Source organism: Tursiops truncatus, chromosome 10 (genome assembly GCF_011762595.2).
Source record: "Tursiops truncatus isolate mTurTru1 chromosome 10, mTurTru1.mat.Y, whole genome shotgun sequence".
NCBI lineage: Eukaryota > Metazoa > Chordata > Mammalia > Artiodactyla > Delphinidae > Tursiops > Tursiops truncatus.
In genome coordinates this window covers 75736990-75761112 of record NC_047043.1, presented here as the reverse complement: position 1 = coordinate 75761112, position 24123 = coordinate 75736990, and the positions used below count along the sequence as shown (strand labels likewise).

The 24123-nt window shown below is 41.8% G+C and overlaps 1 protein-coding gene across 8 annotated transcripts in view; it reads left to right on the top strand.

The window, feature by feature from the left end:
* CADPS (calcium dependent secretion activator) overlaps positions 1-24123 on the top strand; it is a 480039-nt gene that overhangs the window by 390106 nt on the left and 65810 nt on the right. For 4 of the 8 annotated variants that reach the window (XM_073811329.1, XM_033865233.2, XM_033865230.2 and 1 more), the window contains 5 exons: positions 4183-4329; positions 7673-7828; positions 11822-11969; positions 19965-20039; positions 20929-21012. In XM_073811329.1, coding sequence (XP_073667430.1) covers positions 4183-4329; positions 7673-7828; positions 11822-11969; positions 19965-20039; positions 20929-21012 — 610 coding nt within the window. The remainder of the gene's footprint in view (positions 1-4182; positions 4330-7672; positions 7829-11821; positions 11970-19964; positions 20040-20928; positions 21013-24123) is intronic. The other 4 variants (XM_073811330.1, XM_033865234.2, XM_019947610.3 and 1 more) reach the window with 1 other exon arrangement.

The window sequence follows — 24123 nt, the reverse complement described above, 5'->3', positions numbered from 1 at the left end:
TTCTTGATATATGCGCACTGAAAACCTTGGGTTTCTCATTTCTCAAAGTGCACTTTCTCTCTCTCTGCCTGAGACAGACATGTGAAAAGTATTTTTGAAACAACGTCTTTTCCCAGATTGTCAAAGTTGTCAATATCTTAATGATAATAAAATGTCAGACCAGGGAAACCTTAGCAATACAGTGGGTGGCCTGGTATGAAATAGACAAGTATTAGACAAGTAGTCAGAATTCTTAACTCTGCCAGTAATTTGCTGAGTGACCTTGGGCAAGTCAGATGACCTTCCTGAGCCTCGGTATCCTCCTTTGTAAAACAGGAACTTTGAATACCCACGACTTTCCAATACTAACATCCTAAGAAATGTGATTTTCTGTATTCACTTCATATATGCATTTAATCGACACTGCCTCCCTAACACCTAGAGCAAGGCCTGGGACGGGTGTTCAATAAATATTTATTGATTAGCTGACATTTATTAAGAAACCCATACAGGCTGAAAATTTTAAGAGTACCACAGGAAAACTATGGGGAAACTATGAGGAAGCAAAAGATACAATCCCCTGATCGGGGATTTCAGTCTGGTTGGGTCTGCGTAACATGCACACAAGAAAAATGACTTCAAATATTTCCCAGTGTACAAAGAACATAAGGAAGAGTTATGAGAGCATAAGTAGAAGGGAATGAACCTCCACTGAGGAGTCATAAGGGAAGTAGCCTGGAGAGTATTTCAGAAGGGGTAGGGATGTTGGGAGAGAACATGAGCAAAAGTAAAATTGGGGGGAAAGTAGGGTAGGCAGTAGAAACAGTGAATGTTTGGTTTGGGCCAGCATGGATTATAAAGGAGACAAGCTATAAGGTTGGAGAGATAGTTGGGAGGTTCTAAAATCCCGTGAAGTTTAGAACTTTGTTCACTAGGTCACGCATTCTGAACAGGAGACTTACAGCTCCCAAAGATGGTGGAAATTGGTTCTTGGTTGGGGGGGCAGCGGAGGAGGGTGTGCAACAAAAAAACTCTTCCTCTTGTTGTGTATATGTATAAAGCACAGGTCTGTATACAGTACATAAGCAGATATGCAGTATATTGGTGGTATTAAAGTTTCATGGGGAAGGCAGTTGGGGGATCTGGTGGTGGTAGGAAATAAAAGCTTGAGAAACACCCCTCTAAACTCTAGAAAGATATCAAAGAGTGCCCCATGCCCCTAAGTAGGGATTAGACCTAAGAGTAAGCCAGGAAAGAGGTTTTAGTGTTCAGAGCACCAAGAGAAGACGAGATGTACCGCATGTATTCATGCAACAAAAGGCTCATAAGGTGGACGGCATTCTGTGTCTTAAATCTAGCCCCATCCATAAATCCGAAGCAGAAGACTTTGAGAAAAGACCCAACCATATCCTCTCTGCACAGAGACCCAACCTTAGTAGAATTAATCCTGGAAGGAATGACTCTGACATCCGTAGAAAGGATGAGACATGCACACATTTGTACCTTTCATCCGTGTGAGAGAAAGAGCAGATGAGAATTTTTTAATCCAGTGCTCCAGGGATGGATCCTTTGATATGAATGGGAGCTACCCTTTTTCAGCAGTCCCCAAAATGAATGAGTCTAATTTTTAACATGTATCCATTGTTAGGATTGTAATTTACACTTCTTACGCTATCCGGAGATATCCACTTATGATTTTCACAGATACGCATGCTGGACTTGTTTTTAGGTAGTTTTTAAAGGACCCTCTAAAGTAATAATTTGTTATTATCCATCAGCAGCTTCAGGAGTGCTACAGGAAAATTCCCCCTTTTTATGTATAATGCTTGGAATTGTCTCTCTGGTTATTAATATGTTATTAATAGCCAAATGATTTATTAATAACATTAGTAATACACTATTATTTTGCTAAGAGCAGAAATATCGAACATGTTTCTTCAGCCTTTTAAAAGTAGATCATGATGCTATGTCACAGGAAGGAAATGTTTCTATGAGTGCAGTGCAGCCGTCCAGCCAAAATGTCATATTTTACAAATACAATATGTTTTGATTAATATAAGTACTTTTTTTAAGTTTTGATGTTTAAAACGAAGCTCATTCCTAATTTGGGTGCCCACCAACCGCTAAAATGTTTAAAGTTGCTTTTGCATACATTTGTATGTTATTCATTCCTAGCTACTTTTAATTCACTCAGAATTGACGTTTTAACTTTCCAGGCTGCCATCTCGAAAGATCTCCTAATTCCTTGATCAATATTCAGTGTGTGTATCATTTAATGATCACATTTGCTTATATAGGCTTACACATGTCTCAGTGGAAATCGCCAACGGTTTTGTTCCATAGCAGTGTTTAAGACTGAGAACCACCAGGGACTGAATTCAAAGGCAGATTCCCCAGTTAGACAGAGAAACATGGAAGGAAAAGTTCCATTTTCCCTTCCACTTAATAGTCAGCTTTAGCTAATCTTCTCTTGAGTGTTCCCACGAGAGCGCCCTTTCCTCCCAAGTAGGGAAGTGTAATTGGCTTTCCCCAACTGTGAAGTGTAAAGGATGAACCTGTGAGACACCTGTTTCCCTTAAGGAAGAGAATGCCAGGTTGGCAATTTTGCATTCTAGGTTTTTCCATCCACCAGCCGGGGCTATATTCCCATCATGAAAGGGTAGCTCATTTCTAGAGAGAGACAGGTGTCCAGACTATTTCTAGAGTCCAAATTTCGGGTGTATCAGGAGATTTGCCCCCCTGAGCAAGCCCAGAGGCAGCTCCAGCCTTTGCAAGAGCTGTGTTAGTCAAATACAGCTTGCCCGGGGCAGAGCTGCTTTGGCAAAACTTGCTCTTCTGCAAGATCCAAAAAGAAAACCTCTACTTCTTTGCCAAAATGCTGTCAGCTCCACTTAAACAGGAAGGCTCCTCTCAGATGCAGAGTTAGGCTGGGCTCCACTGTGCCAGTGACTTTGGCTGGATGGAACACCCTTGAAATGCCACTACAGAATCACGAGGTGCCAGCTGGTTGAGCAGTATATGATACAGTCCCTCCAGAGAGATGTGGTTGATGCTCTCTGAGGTTTTTGTTTTGCTTTATTTTCTCTCTTTACCCATAAAGCCATCCATCTCTCTTCCATCACATCAGTTGATCGATCTTTGTTCAAAAAACAAAACCTGATACGAGGTCACAATCTTTAACCGTTTATAATTTTTAACTTACATTTTAACTTTTTACAGAAAATACAAAACTTGATTAATATTCACAAGCTGAACACATCCATGTAACAATCCCACAGATCAGGAAACAGAACATCACCATCACCCCCCAGAAGCCCTTGTCACCCTTTCTCACAGTCTCTGTCTCACTTTCAAGGGTAATTACTTGTAACAGAAGACCTCATTTTAAATCCACTGTGGTCAAAGAATTCACTATATGAGCTGAAGTTGGGATTCTTTTCTTTTCCTTTTTTTGAGTGTAAACCTTTCTCTACTTTAACTGGACTTAGTTCGGGAGGGGATGTTTCCATTTTCTTTCTTTAATCTATAAAATTATGCAAAGCTATTCATTCTTTTTGATACAATTCCTTCATCTTCACCATCAACTCTGGTGCTCCATTGCACGTACACCTGTCTTCAGAAGTAGCGGTTGGAAAGAATTCCATTTCTGTCCATTACCATTACGTATACGTTCAATTCGGTAAATTTCCTGCTGCACCTCGTATCTACTCTCTGACTTAAGAAATGTGCTTCCGTCAAAACTAATTTGTAAATAAAAGAAAAAATCAAAGTGTTCCACCCTTTCTATCAGTCCCAGCTACTTCACTGCAGCCCTAGCCACAGCAACACCAAGAATTCCATGAACTTCAAGTTCTTTGTATGAGACAAGGTCTAGACCCTTGTGGCAATGGATTTGGAAACTGAAGGCCCCTCACAAAGGCATCGAAATAACACGATCATTGTATACAGGCGTCCATGAGTGTCCACGCTTTTCAGTCGCTCTGTGGTTAATTTTTTTTCCATTAACTTTTATCATTTCCCTCTGAACCCTGAGCCACACCACAGCTCCCCATCCGTAAGCTGCTTTCTGAAACGTGTCGCTTAAGTTTTCGTTGTCGTCTTGCTGTGGACTTAGCCAATTTATTTACAACTGTTGTGTGCTTCTGCCACATCTGCATTGTCACTGTGATGGTATCTTTTTCTTTCTGTCTGTTTCTTCCACAGGAGTTTAACCAGTAATCTACCCAATGTGAACCTACCCAATGTGAACCTTCCCAAAGTACCAAATCTACCAGTTAACATCCCTCTAGGCATCCCACAAATGCCTACTTTTTCGGCACCGTCATGGATGGCTGCTATATATGATGCTGAGTGTGTATTCAGTTCACATTAGATCTAATTTAAATTGAAGTGATCTTGGCATGGATATGTATTGTTTATTTCTCTACATCCTATATAACGGAGATGGAGATGGATAATTAGACATCTTTTGCTGATCATACAGAGACAGTATTGTTTATTTCTGGCATGCAGCGTGTTTGTAAGACGTTTGCTATAGATACAGCACTAACAAATTGTCTTACGCCCACTGAACGTTTGAGGACTATGTTTCACTTCCTGAATTCCTTTGCCAAAGGCTTCTTCCCATATATTTATTTTATTTTATTTTATTTTTAATGCAGGTGACATGACTTTAGGAGTCAGTCATCCAAAAATAGTCCAGGAAACCTCTTTGCTGGGCCAGCCGGTCATTTCTGGCTTGATCCAAATCAAAGAGGAAAGCACACCTACCTAGAAGCTGGTTTGGGCTTTTTTTTTCTTAATAAAAAATTCCTATAGACTGTTTAAACCATGTTTCTAGTGTCAGCAAATGGCAGGATATAGTAACAGTATGTTCAGGGCTAAATGAAAATTTCTGAATGGATCAAGCCTTGGTAACATAAATGTTATGTAAGGGTACATTCCAAGGTCATAATACAATTTGGAGCATCGAGATCTAGGTAGCAAGAAGATGTCTAAATTTGCGAATGCACTGCAGTTAAATTTGGCGGTAGCCGTATCATCTGTGGTCTCAGTGTAGGGCCGCTCTCTACCCTCATCCATACAAATGCCAGCGATGCCTGGGGTTTGTTTTCCTTGGAGGTCAGGTCACCCCTTAAAGCCAGCAGTTTGGAGGGTGGAGGTTGAGAAGCCATTTCTTCCAGCTTAGGAAATGAATCCTCTCTCCTTCTTTCCTTCTCAAGTAGAAGATCCAGCACCCCGAAATCCTACCTCAGGGAAATTAAATTAGAACCACATGCATGATTTAATATGTGAAAGAAGGTTTAGCAATTCTATACCCTCCTTTGATCCTTTTCTTAGACCACAGCTAATTATAGGCCAGATAAGCTTTTTCTTGAAAGAATAAATTGGCACATTTTCAAAGGGAAGTGTTATTATCAAAGGAATAAAAAATGATCTGAAACTGGCAGTGATGTTTTGAAATCTCAAAATCACATTTGTCAAGATGGCCCTCCACGTTTTTATTTCTGCAGTAACCCAGGTAGAGAACAGAACTTGAAAAGGACTGCTCTACTCGGCTTCTCCACAGCTACCTAATATTTTTCAAAACCCGTATTTGCTCACAAGTTCACAATGAAATCGTCTGGTCAGTCTGATTTTCTTTTAAAGACAAATAAAAACCTCCAAAATTTGTATCTGGAAAAAAAAACCCTTCAAAAACAAGCCCATAAATCATATTCATGCTAAGATGACTGTATGAAAAGTTAGATTAGGTAGTATCTGTTAAAAATGAACAAATAAATATCCAGAAGCTTCTCTTACCTCCTTCTGTGCATGCTCTGTGACATTGTTTCTGAAAAGATATGAATCAAGACATTGTAAGAAAGCAGATAATGGTCTCCATTCAATTAATTAAGACATGAGTGGGAACACATTTTGGTAACTGATCAACAATCAAAATAATCTTGGTGCTATTGCCTTAACATTAACAGTTTATCTTAAAAATAAAAAGAAAATATTCTTTTCCTCATGTCAAAACTTAATAATAAGCTCTTCAAAGAAAAAGAAAAAAAAACCCTAGAAGAATTTTTTGAAACTCTGAAACCAGATGGGTGTCAAAATGTTGTTGTAATAAATACCAATTATTGCATTCATATGTACTTAATGATTTAAAACATACAACCATGCAGTTCCAAAACGGGGTTTCGGCTAGGCAAAGTTGGGGTTTCTTTTCCCAGGCATAGGATGGGATGGGGGGAAGGCTGAACTTTTACGGAGAAACAGTGCATTCCCCCACTTTTGAACAGTGCCTACGACCGTATCTGAAAAGAAGGCGTAGATTCTCAATCACCCACCAGGAAATGCCTGATTCTATATCTTTTCATATTTTCAGTTTTCTCCTCTGCCATCTTTCATTTTAAGGACGTGTTTCCATGTTACCTGCTCCTTCGTGTCAGATACATCTACGTACTGACCTCAGACTGGTCTGTCCTTGAAAGCGTTACCCTGTTGGTCCAGGCCGTGGGCTCCCTCCCGGCATGTTGGGAGTCTTCTCCTACCCCCATCCCCCCGCAGTAGCTGTGTATGCCTTTATGCACTAGCTATATTTCTCTCTCTGAAGCATTAATTCAATGCAGCTGGCATCTGTCACAATAGAAACACCCACTCTCATCTGTTTCTATAGACGATGTCGGAACAAGTGGTAATGCATGGTATGTTGGACGTTTTATAAATTGCCGTGTTAGCATTAGTGGTATGCGAGGAAGGGGGTGGGAGGTGGCCACCCCACAGAGCTGCCGATGGGATTCTTACAAAAGAGAAAGCCAGCCAGGGAAGGGCAAGAGGGTGAGAGGTGGAGCATCTCCTGTACGTGGGCTTTCCGTCGATGCCCCGGGTAAAAGTTTCTTAGACATCATTGTACAGAAAGGAATCAAGACCAATTTCTCCATCTGTACAGAGGACTGGGTAAGATGGTGCAACGGTACAAGAGCTCAGGTCTTGAGCCCTAAAGCTTTGCAAATATCCCTTGTCCACTCACGTCCCCCCACAACCCACCTTGTCCTGGGGCTGCCTATGCAACGGGCTGGTCTGTGCAAATTGGACTGATAACCAAACTGAACGAGAATCTTGGATTCAAGGTATCCAGGTGGACTCGGCTTGACGTGAGTCACCCCAATTTCCTTCCAGCCCTTCAAGAGAGAAAGCGGGTCCTCGCTCACCACTTTGTTAGCACTGTCCTTTTACAAATGAAAGTCTCGTGCAGTATCCAAGAGGTCTCCGCTCCGGAGGGCAGCCGGGGAAATGCATGAAACCCTGAATTCTAATAACTGCATGTTGCCATGTAGTTATTATCTGTTGAGACCTACTTCTCCCTCTGGTTCGTGGCCTTCATCTGAATCATCACATGTGTTAATGTGGTTATTAAAAGAAGGCTGATTTTTACCATACCTTCTTCCAGTTATGGGGCAGCACCTTCCTCAGACTTCTCACTGGTCTGGAATAATTGGCCGAACAAAGCCCACGAAGTCACGTATGGTAAAACTCAAAATCTGCCGGTGGAGATCGCCCCCACCTCCACCGCCAACATGCGTCGTTTTGTATGTTGAAGCCACTGTTTGCCTTAAGCCTTCTAGCCCCCAACTGTTCTTGTGTCAGCTTTTGCAGAACCCTAGGCCGGTGGGTGACTCTTGTTTTCAAATTTTTATCCTGCCAGTAACGGATCAGGCACTTCCGAAGATCTGTTCTGGAAACTTGATGCCCTTCAGACCTTCATTCGGGACTTGCACTGGCCTGAAGAAGAGTTTGGAAAGCACCTGGAACAACGGCTAAAGCTGATGGCAAGTGACATGATTGAATCTTGTGTCAAAAGGTGAGCATAGGTGGCCGGACAGGTTTCTGCACCCCTTCCCCGCTGGGCACTGACTTGGGGAAAGGTGAGGGCTCCCACTCTTACAATTGGCCGTAATTTGGAGTGTTTTGGAGAAGGTGGTTGTCAAATTCAGCTGGAGTGGTGACCACCTCACTGTAGCTTCTATTCACCTTCCCCACGTCTGTCCCAGACCCGGCAAAAGATGGCACAGAATATGGCTGCCAGTTTTTTCATTTAGCTCCATGAGGAAAGTGTCCTTCTTGTCTCTGTATCCCCAGTACCCGTGTCTGGCACAAAATATTTAGTTAATACCTATTTGTTAACTATCTGAGTGTATGCATGGGTGGATAGCTGGCTGGAAGAAAGAGAAGCACCTACAGTTCTTGCGCCAGCGTATTCAGTACAGGTAGCAGGCATCTCTTGACTTTCCAGCAATGTGGGCAGGACCTCCACGACATCATTCACTCTGTATATATGAACTGAGCATGTACCATTTGCCAACCATGAGTTGTCTTGCCTAAAATCTAACTAGATAGCAACAAAGGGGCATGACACATTAAATCTGCATTTTGATTTCCTACACATGGCCTGGGTTGTCACCGTGGCATATAGGATTGAGGTGGGAATGCTGCATCTGACCTTTCTAAGTAGACTTTCCTGAGAAAGAAGAAGAAAATGAGGACAGTACACATCCACTCAACAAAAATTGTTGGGGCTTCTCCTGTATGCCAGGCGCAGTGCTAAGTTCTTGGCACACCAGGAAGGATGGGAGATCGCATCCCTTCCCTCATGGAGTATCTGTTTCTGAATATCAGAGGCAGAAATGAAATCCGTCTGATTTGACATCATTATCATCACCCTGTCTATCCCCAGACACACATCCAAGTTCCCTTTCCAGTTCATAACGGTTCCATTATTTTTCCTCGTTCAAAAACACCCAGAATCCCCCAAGCAGCACAGACGACTCTGGGTCTCCAGATGTTGTATAGTTTAGTTGATGGATCAGTTGTGTGTGATGGGGGCTGGGTTTGGCTGAGAGTGAACTGAGTTCATTATTTTGTATCTTGGAAGAAGAAAAGAGAAGTAATAGCATCAAAACTGGAAACCAAAAGGGCAAAAGCCCTGCACAGCCCCAGGTAGGGGAGCATCTCGGCAGGAATTGGTAAAGGAGCCACGTGCTGTGGGGAATCTGGGCAGGTGTCCGATGGCAGTTCTGGAAACTTAAAATCCTGGTGATTCAGATGTTGTGTTTTGCTCTTTTCTTTCCAGTTTTAGAAGCAAAGGCAGGTCTATTTCTCAAACCAAAGGTCAAAATCTTTCCTTAGGGTTTTGAATTCCACCATTTCCTACCTGGTCTGTATCAGTTTTAGGAAAAGTAAGCCTTTCCCTGTGGCCAAACCATCCCACCAAAAACTTCTTGCAGGGCAGTTTGCCTGTGGTGAAAAGTTCTCCCTTCATCTGTACTAGCGGCTACAACGCAGTAGAAAGAACCCTTACTAGCTTCTGATCTGTGTACGCAATCGTACAGAAAGACATGTATGCCCTTCTCTGAAAAGCCAGGCTTCTGAGTAGGGAGGAAGAAATAAGGAGATGCTGGGAGGAAAAGGGAAGACATAGGGATGTGAAAGGTCGATAGTGACTCTGTTTTCTCCCTTACCACGTGCCTTGGTGTGCAGGGGCTTAGCTCCCTGACCAGGGATCGAACCCACCGTGCCCTCGGCAGTGAGAGCTCGGAGTCCTAACCATTGGACCACCAGGGAATTCCCCTGACCACATGTCTTTATGGACCAGCCACCTCCAAGAGTGTGAGCTACTGAAAGGCACGGAGTGTATCTTGTTCATTTTGATCTCCTCTCCCTCCCCGGGGCCCCGCCTCATGCCTGGCACATAGTGGCTGTTAAGTAACCTTTTGCGAACAGAAGTTGGTCAGCGGCACGTGTACACCTGGCACTGGACACATAAATACCCCCATGTCCCTTTCAGTGGAGGCCCCAGACAAAAGCAGATCAGGGCAAACATAGGGGCACATGTCATCCCCAGACCTCCAGATTCAGAAGGTAAAATATGAAGAAGTCCTTGGAGGTTGTAAGACATAGAATCTACATTAGTAGAGCCTGGAACATTTGCTTTCCTCTTCGGGACAGAATAAAAGGACCTTGTTCTAGAAGGGCGAGGACATTATTGCATAGATGGAAATATGCAATGCCCAAAAGTCAGTCAGGCACTCATTTCCAAGTTTCTCAGCAATTGGAATCGTTCATTTGATGGACTCGACGGTGCCGCTTCTCTAGTCTGTGTCAGGTCCTGCGCTCCACACAAAATAAGGCACCCTGACTGCCCTCAGAGAGTCAGTGGATTAAGCGACCTCTCCATTCTTGGCTTTTCCTTCCCACGGAGGCCTATCAGTCATATTAATTTTGCATTCAGCTTCCTCTTCTCACAGCCGCACACTCCCAGGGCTATGAACAGCTCTCCTGTGAAAACAGAAGACGATTGCTTCATTGTAAGGGAGTGATTTAGCATTTCCATTTCTCAGATTGGGCCGGAACTGGCACACAAACCTCAGAAGATCAGCACAGGGACCTGTCCAAGTCAGGCCCCATCAGGCCCCCTTTTCACAAAACCAGAAAGTGATGTATTTTCAACGTAGCTTAAAATGATCATCATGATTAGAAAGCTTCTTCAGTGCACCGAGTCTTTGGAAGCCAAGATCATTTATCTTTAACATGATCATATAATATATAGGAGTGTTTTAAGAGGCTTTTTTTTTTTTAAGTTTTTTTTTTTTAAGAACTGGGCTTCCAACCTTAGAAATTATACTTGGCTTCCCTGCCTGCACCCAGGGTGTGTTAGCAAGCTGGCATCCTTTCCTGAGCTAACTAGCTGTGTGGTCCTCCCTATGCACTGTTAGAAAACTGCTACAAATACCTCTTAAAGCAGTGCTTTCCTGGTGGCTGCATGATCTCCAGAACCTGACTGTGAACAATGCTGAAAAGATGCACTGGTCGAAAGGAGCTTTAATAAAACCACTTACTAACCAGGTGCTTTTCTTTAAAGACGTGTCATGATGTGACCCACTTCTCTGAAACCTTTTAAAATCTAACTGGTCCCCTTTACGATGCTGATATCAAGGATTAAATCTTACCCCTGTATTACCAGCTGTCCATGTCGGACTAGGGTTTTCCTGTGTGCAGTTAGCACATTGATGGGAGCATAATTTGGCCTGTGTCAAAATTATGTCACCTTACGTTTCCACCGTTGTACGATTCTTGAAGTGGTAAGTATATTATGATATTTTTGCTTATAAAAATAACATATTCTTATTACAAAATAATACATTGACATTGCAAAAACACACAGACAAACATAGTGGAAGCCCCCGGGACCACTCCTCCTAATTTCACTCTCCTCCCCAAAGGGAGCTATCTTATTTTTGTAGTCTTTAAAGCAATATAATAAGCTTGTTGGATTTTTTTTTTTTAACGTCACTCTCTTTCAAAACCAGAAAGGAAAAAAAAAAACCAAACAAAACAATAAGTGTAATTTAAGATATTTCCCCCCATGAAGTTTTTGAAGTTTAGAAGCTGTTTTGGGGGGAGGGGTTTTGCTGTTTTTTTAATGAAGTGATTCAAGGTAGTCGGTTGCCAATATGAGAGAACTTATATATGCTATAATGCTATAATTGGGTTTTTGTTCATTCATTCATTCTCGTGCAATTAGGGTTCTCCATAGCATGTCAACTATAGACAGAAGTACGCCAAGCTACAGGTGTTCCATGAACTGCAGAGAAAGGAAGGGTTTTACATGGCTGTCTCTGTGAATAGGCCTTCCTTAGCTGGGAAAGTCATTTTCAAAAGAACACATGTGAAGTCATTGTCGATTGAAACTGATTACAGCCTTCAATTTTCTTTTTCACTGACCTCTCGGAAAATGTCTCCTCCACCTGCTGCCATCTGGATGCTGAATTGGTCTTTTCCTACTTTGTTTTAATAGAACCAGGATTGCATTTGAAGTTAAGCTGCAAAAAACCAGTCGATCAACAGATTTTCGAGTCCCACAGTCAATATGCACCATGTTTAATGTTATGGTTGATGCCAAAGCTCAATCAACAAAACTTTGCAGCATGGAAATGGGCCAAGAGGTAAAAAAAAAAAAAAAAAAAAAAAAAAAAATTACGGATTTTCTACCCCTCCATTGATCATGTAGAAGAAAACTTCACAAATTCCTTCCATCTACACTAGTCTGCTAGTTTCAGAAATATACTCTAACATTTGTGGATTAAGCCACAGATGAATGTTTGGTATCTATTTGTTAAGTAAATTTCTAAGGCATGTGCTGATGACTATGCCAGTCACTTGGAAGTGATTCTTGGCTGGGGTTGGGGTGACCGTAAAGTTCCCTTAAGTCAGATGAAGTTTGATGACCTTATTTATTAGGCTGGCATCTCCAACAGATCTGTTGGCCAGAATGCAAGTCATTTTCACACTGGAAGTGCATTTTATCACTTTGAACATCTGGACAGCAGGAGAGAGCTCTTCCTAGTATCATGCAACTTCCAGGATGTATAATGTTAGATCACCCTGCTACTCAGTCCCCAGCCAGCAGGCTTTGAATTTCCAAGAAATCACAGGCTCTCCATTTTCCTTAGATTGAGTTGATTGTGAATCTTCCCTGACCAAAAGTTTAGTCCTTTGCTAAGTTTCCAATTCCAAAGTGGTATTTAAAATGTAAAGGAGAAAGAAACAGCAACTTGGGCTTGATTAAAGACTATCATGATCATTTTTCTCCGATGGCCTTAAGCCAGCTAGATATTCATATACCAATTTAGAATTAATTCAGAAACATTTCTGGCAACTCTCGTGTTGTTGCCAATTGGCATAAATTGCTCCTAAATCAGATCTTACGATACCAGCCTTATATGCTCAGAATTTTTACTAAATTATATTTGCTCCTTATTCGTTATTTATTTTCTCTCTCAGCACCTTCCATTTTTAAATGTGGGTTGGTGGTATTCTCTTCCTGGCAAGGTCATCTCTAACCTTCTTTCCCCTCCAAATCAGCTGCCTCAACCATCCCTGTTAGCTGCTGCCCCTGATGGATTTTCTCTTTGGGTACCTTGCCCCAGGGGCTGTGTTCTAAGCCCTGGGGTCAAATGCAAGGTGCCAGTGGTTCTCTTTCCTGGCTCCATTTGCTGCATGAGAATGATCTAGAGCAGTAGTTCTCAAATTTCAGGGTCTATCAGACTTATCCAGAGAGCTTCTTAAAACCCAGATTGTTGGGTCCCGCCCCGCGAGTTTCTGATAGGTCTGGGGTGTGGTCCAAGAATTTGCATTTCTGACAAATTCCCCAGTGATGCCGGTGCTCCTGGCTGGTCTGGAGACCACATTTTGAGAACCACTGGCCTGGAGCCCCAGTATCCAAAAAGAGTTAAGGAGAAGAGCTGAGGTACAAAGGACAGCCTCCTGAGGAAGGCTTGGGTTGGGTGTCTAGACCCTGGGTCTCTTGCCCTGGCTGTGCTGCAGACTGGACCTGATCAAGTCACTTGGCTCTTCAAACCTCAGTTTCCTCATCTGTAAAATGATGGCACTATTCTAGTTTCACTCAGGCTGTTTTTAGCTATAGACTCAATTCTTCAAACCTTACCAAGAAGGCCAGCATATGAAATGAATAAAATTAGAGCTGTTCTGAAATGGGGGGCAGGAATTCAAGGAAGAGGGGCCCCAGAGCCCAAGCTACCATATTCGTCTTCACACTGCCCCCCAGGCACCCCCCCCCCACTTCTCTGGGGGACTCGGAACAATCTCATAGGCTTCACAGAGCCCACTGTAAAAACCCTGTTTTTAGTGATCTCTAAAGTTCATTAAAATCCCTTTGAATTCAAACTTTTCAGGGTCCCATCCCTTTAAAATTGTTCTCCCTTTGAGCTTCCTTTTTAAACACTGAGATATAATTCACATACCATAAAATTCACCGTTTTAAACAGTATGATTCAGTCATTTTTAGTATGTTCACAGAGTTGTGCAACCGTCACCACAGTCGGTTGTAGGACGTTTTCATCACCCTGAAAAGAAACTCAGACCCATTAATAATAATTCCCCAACCCTCCCTCCCTAGCCCTAGGTAACCACCACTCTCCTAGCTGTCTCTAAGGATTTGCCTATGCTAAGCATTTCATATCAGTGGAATCTCATGTGTAGCCTTTGGTGTCTGGTTTCCTTCACATGGCGTAATGTTTTCAAGATTCATCCATGTTGTTGCATGTATTAGTACTTCCTTTTTTAGCTAACTGGTATTCTATTACATGGATAGACTACATTTTGTTTATCGCTTCATCAGTTGATGGACATGTGAGTTTCTTCTACTTTTTAGCTGCCTTGAACATTCCTGTACAAGTGTTCATGTGGACCTAGGAGTGCAATTGGATATATACCTAAGAGTGAAATTATGGGGTCATACGGTAACTCTGTGTTCAACTTTTGAGGAACAGCCAAATTTTTTGCAAAGTGGCTGCACCATTCTACGTTCCCGTCAGCAATGTGTGAGAAATCCTATTTCTCCACAACTTAGCCAAAGCTTCTTATTATCTATCTTTTTTGGTATCACCATCCTAGTGTGTGTAAAATGGTATCTCATAAAAAAAAAAAGAAAAAAAAATGGTATCTCATTATGGTTTTGATTTGCAGTGATATTGGCCATCTTTTCATGGGTTTATTGACCACTTGCATGTCTTTGAACAAATGTCTATTCATTCAAATCTTTTGCTCATTTTTAAGATTGGATTGTTCTTTGTTGTTTAGTTATAAGGGTTCTTTATATATTTTGGATACTAGACCATTATCATATGTATGATTTGCACCTATCTTCTTGCCTTCTGTGGGTTGGTTTTTGTTTTTCACCTTCTTGGTAGTATTCTTTAAAGCATAAAAGTTTTTTTAAGTTTTATGGAGTCCAATTTATCTGTTTCTCCTCACAGCTGCTTGACATGTCCATTTTCACCGAGTTTCACAAGGATGACACCGTTCAGGGTAGGGAAGCGTTGTTACACAGGGATTGGCCTCCTTTCCCCCTTGGCGACTTTTACAGTCCCTCTTCAGATTGACTCAATGGTGGCCGCAATTATAGAACTCCTACATGCCTGGACAGATGGCTAAACAGTCTCTTCAAACAAGCTTAGTCACTCTGATCTTTTCTCTTTGAACTGGAGTTTGGGGAGAGTAATAGGAGTTGGGTGGAGGAGTGGGGGGGGGTTGTCAGAAACCCTACTGAAAATCTGATGAAGTGTATGAGGCCATTTCCCAGAAAAAAAAAAAAAAAAAAATATATATATATATATATATACTTTCATACAGTTTCACTATACAATCTCTTATCAGGCCAAACTATAGACCGTGGTTGGAGGTATATACTAAGAAATAACAAGTTGATTTTGTCACAGTGGACCCTGTCTCTCATCTTTACCACTGATTACTTCTGTGGTAGAGTAGAATGCCCTTGGCTTACCCTTGAAGTCTTGGTTTTCTAGACTAACTTGTCCAGTGGCTTAATAACTACATCACATGGACTCTACCCCTTAGCTGCCAAACTATGTGACCTCGAGCAAGTCACTTACCCTCATAACCTTGCTGTCATTTGTCAAATGAGAGATAATAGCATGTAACACACACCCTTTGAGAGGCATGCAGCTTGTCAAAATTGGGGATAAAGCTTCCTAATTTCTGGATGTAAGATTAGAAAGTTGTCTTGGATATTCCCAAATAGTAACATTTTTGAGGCTAAACTACTTCTTTCTGGACATTGTTCTATGTGATATAATAGAAAAGACTTCATGTATTTACCCCTAAATGATTCAAGGTGTTTTGTTGGGTTTTTTTGTTTTTTTTTAATGAAAACAATAACTGAGACTCATAAATGTTTCCCAGTTTCCCAGAACTAGTGCACAGACGTCCAGGCTAAATGATCTTTGTTAAGGGCCCATCCAATACTGTATTCTATCTAGTCTATGATTCTTATCCGAAGCCTGTCAGTTTCCCAAGCCATGCTAGAGAGACCTGCTATGCCATTTCTCCTTAATGTAACTGAATCAGAGACACCTAAGTGACCAGCTTGTGAGAAATGAGGCCTTTTCTGACCTTAGAATGCCAAGTGACTGAACAGTGAGAATGAAGCCAGACATCATTGTCTGTAAATATATACTTCCTTGAAGGACCTTGCTCTGTGGCTGTGACCTTGACTAGAACTTTATCGGGAAGTCTCATGCAAATGGTCTCTCAATTTTTCTCACTTTGTGGAATGGAGATATTCATCTCCAAAGTAAAACTGAATTGTTAAAGTGAGATTGGCCAAGGGTGGCTGGAAACATCATGATATTGGGAGAAGTCCAGTGTTTTTATGTAGTTTTCATTTTGTGAATATTGGATAGCAAACTCATATTACAGATCTAGTTACTAATACCTGCTTCCACCTGGATTCCAACTCCCTTCAGGTATTTTGGACTAGATACCGACCAGGTGATACAATATTCTCCAATTTTAAGATCACTTCCTGAATTTCATCACTGGGATAAAGTCTCATTTAAAGGCAGCTGTTGAAACATTTGTTAACCATACTTTTCCATCTTAAATATTTATTTTTTCATTAAAATTTGTGAAGCACCAATAGAGAGGAAATTGTGTATTAAATAGTTTCTCACTTGGTCTAGTGTGTTTTCATCTCACTTCCAAGGTCAGATGGTCTTAACAGAAAGACAACATACACACAATCTGTTCCATGACAAGGCAAAATATGCAGCACAGGAAGTCAAGTGGAATAATTTTCACGAAGTGATTGTGAATTTGCTGCAACTTAGCTCATCAGAAGCAAAAGTAAACTCTCCAAACTTTCCACACCATTGAAGATTAGTAGTTCCCTTGCCATCGTCATCGTCATGATCTAGTGCCCCAGAATATAACTTTAGGAATATTGTTGTTGTTATTAGGGTCAAGTCAATCTAAGAAGGCCAACAGAGAGGACTGGAAAATGCAAAAACAGGAAGGATCCCTTTCTGTACCCATATGAGGATGCAGATAGAACTGGATAGTTCAACTGACTGCAAAAAATTTTGTGACAAGATAGTTTAGTTAGGGGGATGGTAATTAAAAGATGCCCCAGTAGTATTTGTATCCCTTCATGGAGCTTCACATCTGCATGGAGCAATGTCTCTCCCAAGAAAGAGCAGAGCGAAGGCAAAGTACTTACTGTTTCTCCAGAAAAGCAAGTCAATCAAATAAGTCTCCGGAGAATCTGGTGAAAGGAATTCATGTATTTTGTAATTACTTGAATAGGAATGGGGACTGCTTTGATACGTACCCCTTTGCCACGTGATAAGCAGGGTAGATTTTCCCCTGCCCTACTATATATCCCAAAGTAGTTCTATTTAATTCAAATTATAGTTTACATACGATCAAGTGTATATATTTTACGTGAGTTTAGAGAAACGTATACACACATGTAACCACCATGCTAATCAATTAGTAATTGTAGGAGTAATTCAGCCAGATAGCACTTCTGAGTCTCTAAACCATGTTTCCATGCGTGGTTTCATGACTTTGTTAGGTGAATATGATTTCTACACTCACAACAGGGATAATTCTAGCCCCATTGAGGAGATAAGGAAATAGACCAATGGAGATGAACATGCTCAAGTTTCCTCTAGAAGTAACAGACAGAATAGTCCTAGCAAACACTTTGTTTTCATAAGTAGAAATTAAGAAAAGTGGAGAGGAGTGGAGGTCATAATATTCACCTGGAGAGAAAGGGAGAGACAGTGGGACTACCTGGAGAGTAGTGGGGACCATATTTGGCATGGGAATATTGAAGATAGGAAGAGGTTCCCATAAACCACCACGTCTCCCTATACTTTAGTTTGGATTCCTTAGAGAATGAAAAGGTTTGAGGTTCCCCCACTTCTGCAGAGAAGGCCTTTTTGTCTTTGGAGAAAGAATGACATTGTTAACTCTTCAGAACAAGAGCCTCAGTCTTTCTTGGTGCAGAACGATTGCTCCTGGCTTTGCCATTTCAGCCAAGTGTTTCGAGAGATTGTTTCTTTTCTCAATGATGTTCTTTGCTTGGTTAGAAGCTCCTCCTTTCATATTTCATATTATTTTGCCTGCAACTAGCTTTCCGGAGTTAGTTAATCCTTGTAGTTAATTTAATATAGGTGGATCATTTCTAGCAATTGCAAAGAATATCTAGCGGCGTGAGGCAGTCTCATGAGAAGGGAAAGTAAGCATGTGATTCTGGATCTTATCTCAAGACCTAAAAATGAATTTGGAGCCCCATCAATACTCCTGAAATTCTTTTGCTCTGACATCTTTCTTTGTGTTTCTAGCACAGAATTCTGCAGATAGTTTTTGCATTTACTTTGAGGTTTATCGCTCTGACTGGTAAATCCTTTCACAAAGCTAGCAGTAGAACCAACATGTGTCCTGATTTATCAGGACTGCACAACATGGGCCATTCACTTTATTATTTTCCTCTAATCAAGTAAAAGGAAAAACTAAAATGAGATGACTCATCTCTCCCTACCCTTATCTTCTCCATTATGACCTTGAACAAATAATAATATTTGAATTGCAGTTATAGTTGACAAAATGTTTTCACATGTAGACAGACCCTCAATTCCATCTTCAAAATAGATTTATGAGTCTGAGAGCAGGACTGGCAGGAAAGGACTTAGCCCTGGTTTTTTTAAATAATAATAATAATAACAATAGTATAATGATAATAATAATAATTGAACAGACCTGCTAAATATCTTCATACAGAGTTTGCCTCATTCCCTTTCCAAAATCAGTAATTTGTACTGGCTTCGCCCCTCCTCACTGGTCCGGGGTAGTAGTAGTATTACCTGTCTTTTGTTTTTTGTTTTTACAGATGAGGAAACTGAGCTATATTTTCTTAGACATCATGACTTCCCAACTTTGCACTGGAACTTTACCTAGGTCTTCCAGTTATAATCCAAATTCACCTATGACTTTAAGTGAATTAACCTAATTCACATCCCTTTGGTCACTTTCAATAATTCTGACTGCCAGTTATCAGAATATCAAACCACATTACTATGGCTTATTATTTCTGTATGTTTTCATAACTTTTTGGATGGTTTGTTTAATTTTTATTTTTCTCATGTGTCCTTTTGTCCTAATTTTTATTTGCACTGTTCCTTTTTCTTTTCTATTCCTAATTAATCATCCTTCTGAAAGTTTGCTAAAGAGTGGGTAAGTGCCTTTTCCTTTCCAAATATCAATGTTTGCCTTGTTATTTTTTATCAAGGAAATATGGAATAATTCAAATGCATAGTAAAATGAGCTAATAAATATCAAGGAGCTGGCACACAGCATCTCTTGTTGAAATCGCTTTTCCTTTTTTCCTGGCATTTATAGCAGATTTTTGTTGGTGTGGGGTTGGCTTTTGCATTACTATTTAAGTTTAAGTGACAGCGGCAGTTCGAGAAATTGAAAAACTTAGCAGCCGTCTCAGGAGAGGCTCTAAACCTGGGTCTGCTTCTCCACAAATGAAGAAACTAAGTAGCTGCCACAAGGGTTCATAAAGAGACTCTTTGCCCTCACACTGAGTCAACACTTGGAGGTAGAACCCGGGAGCTCTGAGGCACTAACCCAAAGGACCTGATGGTTTGAGAACAGTTTTTGCAAAATCAGTCAGTGTCTTGGTCAAATTCCCTTTGGAATCTGTGGCTCCCTAAGTCACATCACCCAGCAGTTTCCCAAAGAGAATTTTCAGCCTCTCTATTAAATCACTGTGGTATCTTGCTTTGTAAGACCCAGATCAGCACACTGCCAGACCAGCCCTTAAGCCATCCATGCATGCTGTTTGTAAATGTGTGTGTGTGTCTACACGTATCAAAGCCAGCAAAAGCTTTGGGTGAGGAACAATGCGCCTGTTAATTGTTTTGAGAGCTTCTGATCTTTCTCCATCAAAGACCTGGAGTCAGAATCTTACAGCTGCTTCTGGGACTGTGGAAATAGACTGGGTCCCATGGCCAGGTTTTACTAATAAATTGCGTTGTCTAAAAATTGCCGACGGATGCAACGCCATCACCTCCCAAACATGCTAATATTTGTCTTTCTGTGTTCCTCAGCATCAATACCATTCAAAAATAGATGAACTAATTGAAGAAACTGTTAAAGAAATGATAACACTCTTGGTTGCAAAGGTAACCTTCAGCTTCAGGTGAAATGTTTCATTGTGAACATTGCTCTGTTATGTCTGCATTTCCAGTAAAATATGACACGTTAAAAAGTTGTGCTGGGCACTTGCATTTCTCAGGAAATAAGATCGTACGTCACCCAGCCGCAGCTCCGAATGATTTTTCTGATGATTGCGAGCGTGTGAAAATGAATTGATGAAGCGCCATTTGTTACCTTAATAAGAATTTGTCCCTAAATGTTGCACTAGGTTATGCAGGAGATATTTGTTTTGTTTTTCAGCCCCGACAAAGTTAGATTTTTAAGAAAGAAAGTTAAACGGTAATAAGGAATTCTGCCATCATGAAAACCCCCTTTCCGCTAGTTTCACATGCAGTGAGAGTCATAATAAAACATAAAAGTCAGATAAAGCTATTTCAGTCACCCTCATGAATTATAGAATTTTAACTAAGTAATGCTGAATGGGAAGACATTTATATTTGCCAGTGCTAAACTTCTGTTTCCCCCAAATTACTGATAAAATACAAATAAAAATAGATTGGATTAAATGTAGTGCTAATATGTAACGTAAAAACTGCTTTGCACAGTTTTGGATTTTGAAAAGTGCATTTAATATTATCGCATGCTATACACAACTCAATAATATTTTGTCACTTTGCACTTCTGTAACACTCTATATTTGCAATCACATAATAATGAAGAGAAAGCCGAATAAGTCAGATATTTCTATGTAAAGGCAGTCTATTCCTTTCCCCAAAGACGGGAACCAAATAATAGAACTTAAAAATGATCGAGGGCTCATTGCTGGTCTCTAAGCGGTTGGGAAATGTTGCTCTTTCTTGTGAACAATCATCGTTTGAAGTAATCATTCTTTTTCCTTTTTTGCTCTTTTACTAGTTTGTTACAATCCTGGAAGGAGTGCTGGCAAAATTATCCAGATATGACGAGGGGACTTTGTTTTCTTCTTTTTTGTCATTTACCGTAAGTAAAGAACTGCTTTCTTTCCTGGTTTTTGTTCTAGTTGGGGTTTGGGTTTGGGTGTGGGGAGGCGAGCTGTTGTGTCATTTTGGTTTGGGTTTGTGAATATCTGTTAATTGCAGTCAACTACCAATGTATAATAAGAACACAGGGAAATAAGGAGAACATTTCATGACAACAGGTAATCCAAAATCATTCCTATTTAGTTTGTGAATATATAATATGTATGTGTGTATAAGCATGTACATAGACACACACACGTACGTCTCTATATGTATGTATCCAAAGAGAGGGTTGCCGGCTACGCCCACCTTAGCTATCTCAGGGAGACCATTTAATGTTTCCCGGCTACCGTTTCCTGCAAACGAGGAAAATTAATTTTAGAGGTTACCAGTGGAGACCTACAAGTCAGATAGAGCTTGTAAGTAGTTTTTATTTGGTCCTCACTGCGTCAGGTACACTTTTCTTTACTGAATTAGTTGCCCACATTTAAGCATCAGGAGGATTCAGAGGTGTCTGTATCCCAGGGTTTCCTCATGAAGTGAACAGTCGGCAGCCCTGGGTCTGCACGTGTGCACTGCAACAGTCTACTGGAGCTCAGTCGGGTAGTCCCCACAGACCAGGCGTGTGTTTGCCAGTTCCCTGTAACCCCCCTCCTGACTGTTCTGCTCATTCCCCTACCTGCCTGGGCTTGGGGACACTGGAGTTCACAACCTCTGGAGCAGATGATCCAATCTGTACACGTCCTGGAGAGCTCTAATTCTGTGCCAGAACTGGGCATGTGCATGGAAGTGAGTTAGGTCGTGGGCAGAAGCCAGCCTAGTTCTCTGTAGGTAAGTGATCAGTGGAGAAGGTCGCTGTGAATGGGCTGCCTCAGGGGCCCAGTTCTCCCATCCTTCTGTGCTAGGCAGGCCCTGCAGCTGTGTGCTTTCTTGCCCTTTCTGATAGCAGGGTTCTTGCTGGCTCTAAGACCATCTGTTTTCCTGTAACAATGCCATAAGAAAGGCGATCAATTTAGGACCCACTATCTATGGGTCTTTAAAGCAGCCTTGCTATCTGTGGGTCTTTGAAACATCTCTTCTAGGAGATGAAGAATCTCCTAGAGAGGCAATGAATGCCAAGGCAAAGCCCAGCACGGGCCAGGGAGTAGCACGTGATCATCTTTGGAATCCAGCAGAACCGGGTTCAAATCCCATTACCTATCTTAACCAGCTGTGTGATCTAGAGAGGTGTCTCATCCTCTCTGAGCCTGAGTTTGGTTTTGATTTTGGTTTGTAGGAGGCATGCTATTGTGTCCTTTTGTTTTGGGTTTATGTATGTGTGTGTTAATTGTGGTCAACTACCAATGTTGTATAGGAGTGGGGAGTAGATAATATCTTCCTTGATGAGCTGTTGTGAGGATAATAATGAGAGTGGAAGAGCTTAGCACGGTCCTCAATAAATGGCGGCTATTATTAATAAAAGATAACTAAGATGATTATTATACAATGCAAACATACATGCCATGCACGTAAGTTCTCCCCAAATATACCCCTACTTTGGTCTTTCCCTAACCCACACGTTAGATTTCCTGGGGATTAAGGGAAATGTAGACAGAAAACATTCAAAACAGTGTTTAGATTGTATGCGTATGCACATTACCTACATGCCCAGCTTGTTTTGATGTACAGCTCTGACCTTCCCAAATGTAAGGATTGAACTCAATCCTGGAAGTGCGATGGCCTTGGTCTCTGGAATTTATTGGCAAAGGTGGGGTGGGAAAAGGATGGTGACGATAGGAGTTCTATTTGATTCACTCAGTAGAACCACCCGTAATGTGTCAGAGCTGAAAGGAAACGTATCCAACCCATTTCTCTGACAAACAAAAAAACACAAGGGACAGAGAGGGGGAGTAATCTGTCTGAGGTCACACAGCAATGGGAAGAATGGGGACAGGAGACCAGGTCTTCTGCCAGCTTCTCCCCACCACTGAACAGCTTCCTGGAGAGAGTGGGATTCAGCTGGCAATTGCCTGTCACTAGAAGGCAGATGGGCAAATGAGTCGGGAAGATTCATAGAGAAGGATTCAGGGCACATGAGTGGGGAATATTACAAAGTCTTTCGTTCCTCAGTGAAGTCATGGAAATGGTAAAAAGAGGCAGAATTAAATGCAGCTTTTCTGGAAAACATTCCCCTGACACCCACAAAAGATACCACTTTCTTTGAGTCTTCCTTTTGAGCAACTGTTTTTACTGCACTGCATTCGAACCAGTGCAAACCGGAAAAGCCCCTCTGCTCTTTCTCGAGCAGAATTCAATCCGCCAAGGGCCCACCCTAACTCCCGACCTTCCAAGGGAACTAGTGAAAGGTGGGAGCGGGGGTGGGGGTGGGGGTGGGGGGGCGGCGATATCAAGGACACGGGGCCAGGGAGATTCTCACGGGAGGATTAGAAACAAAGAAGACCTAGCGTAGCCCATGCGGGAGTTTTCAAGCCGAAATTCTCATCCTCTCATCTCCCTTTTCGGAGACATTTTACAGCCGCACAGCCTGCCTCGTGAAGTCCCCATAACCACGGAACACTTCGGGGCTGTCGCTGGGCCTGTGACTTCCCTTCCTTAGTGACACTTCTCCCACGTACTTGGCTACCCCAAGGCCAAAAGCACCCACTTATCATTTGCAGCCTGTGTTCTCATCCCTGCTGGTGTTCCAGTGTTGGAGAAGGCGAGCTCTGCCGAGAGATGGCAGGAACTTCTCCACACGTGGATCCGGAGCTCCTGCCCAAATTCTAAAGGGCCTTTGAAGACTTCCTGCAGCCCAGTGGTATTAATTACCCCGGAGAGGGGTGGAGGTATAAGGGGAGAGCAGAAGTGGCAGGGATTGCGGAAAGAGCCTTGAAATCAAGGGTGAGAGAACCAGCTGTGGGTCCTGGGACCCCGGACAAAGGCGTAGAGATGGTGCCGACACCCTGGCAGGATCTCCTTAACTCCGCTCCCATTTCTGATTCAATTCTTCGAGTATTACTGTGCACTTACCATGTCCCCACCTCAGCGGGGCTGCCAAGTCTGAGCCATGTGCTCTGCCCCCCAGAAAGCTGACAAGTACTGACAAATGTGCCACCCTTTCCCCCTCTTTCTC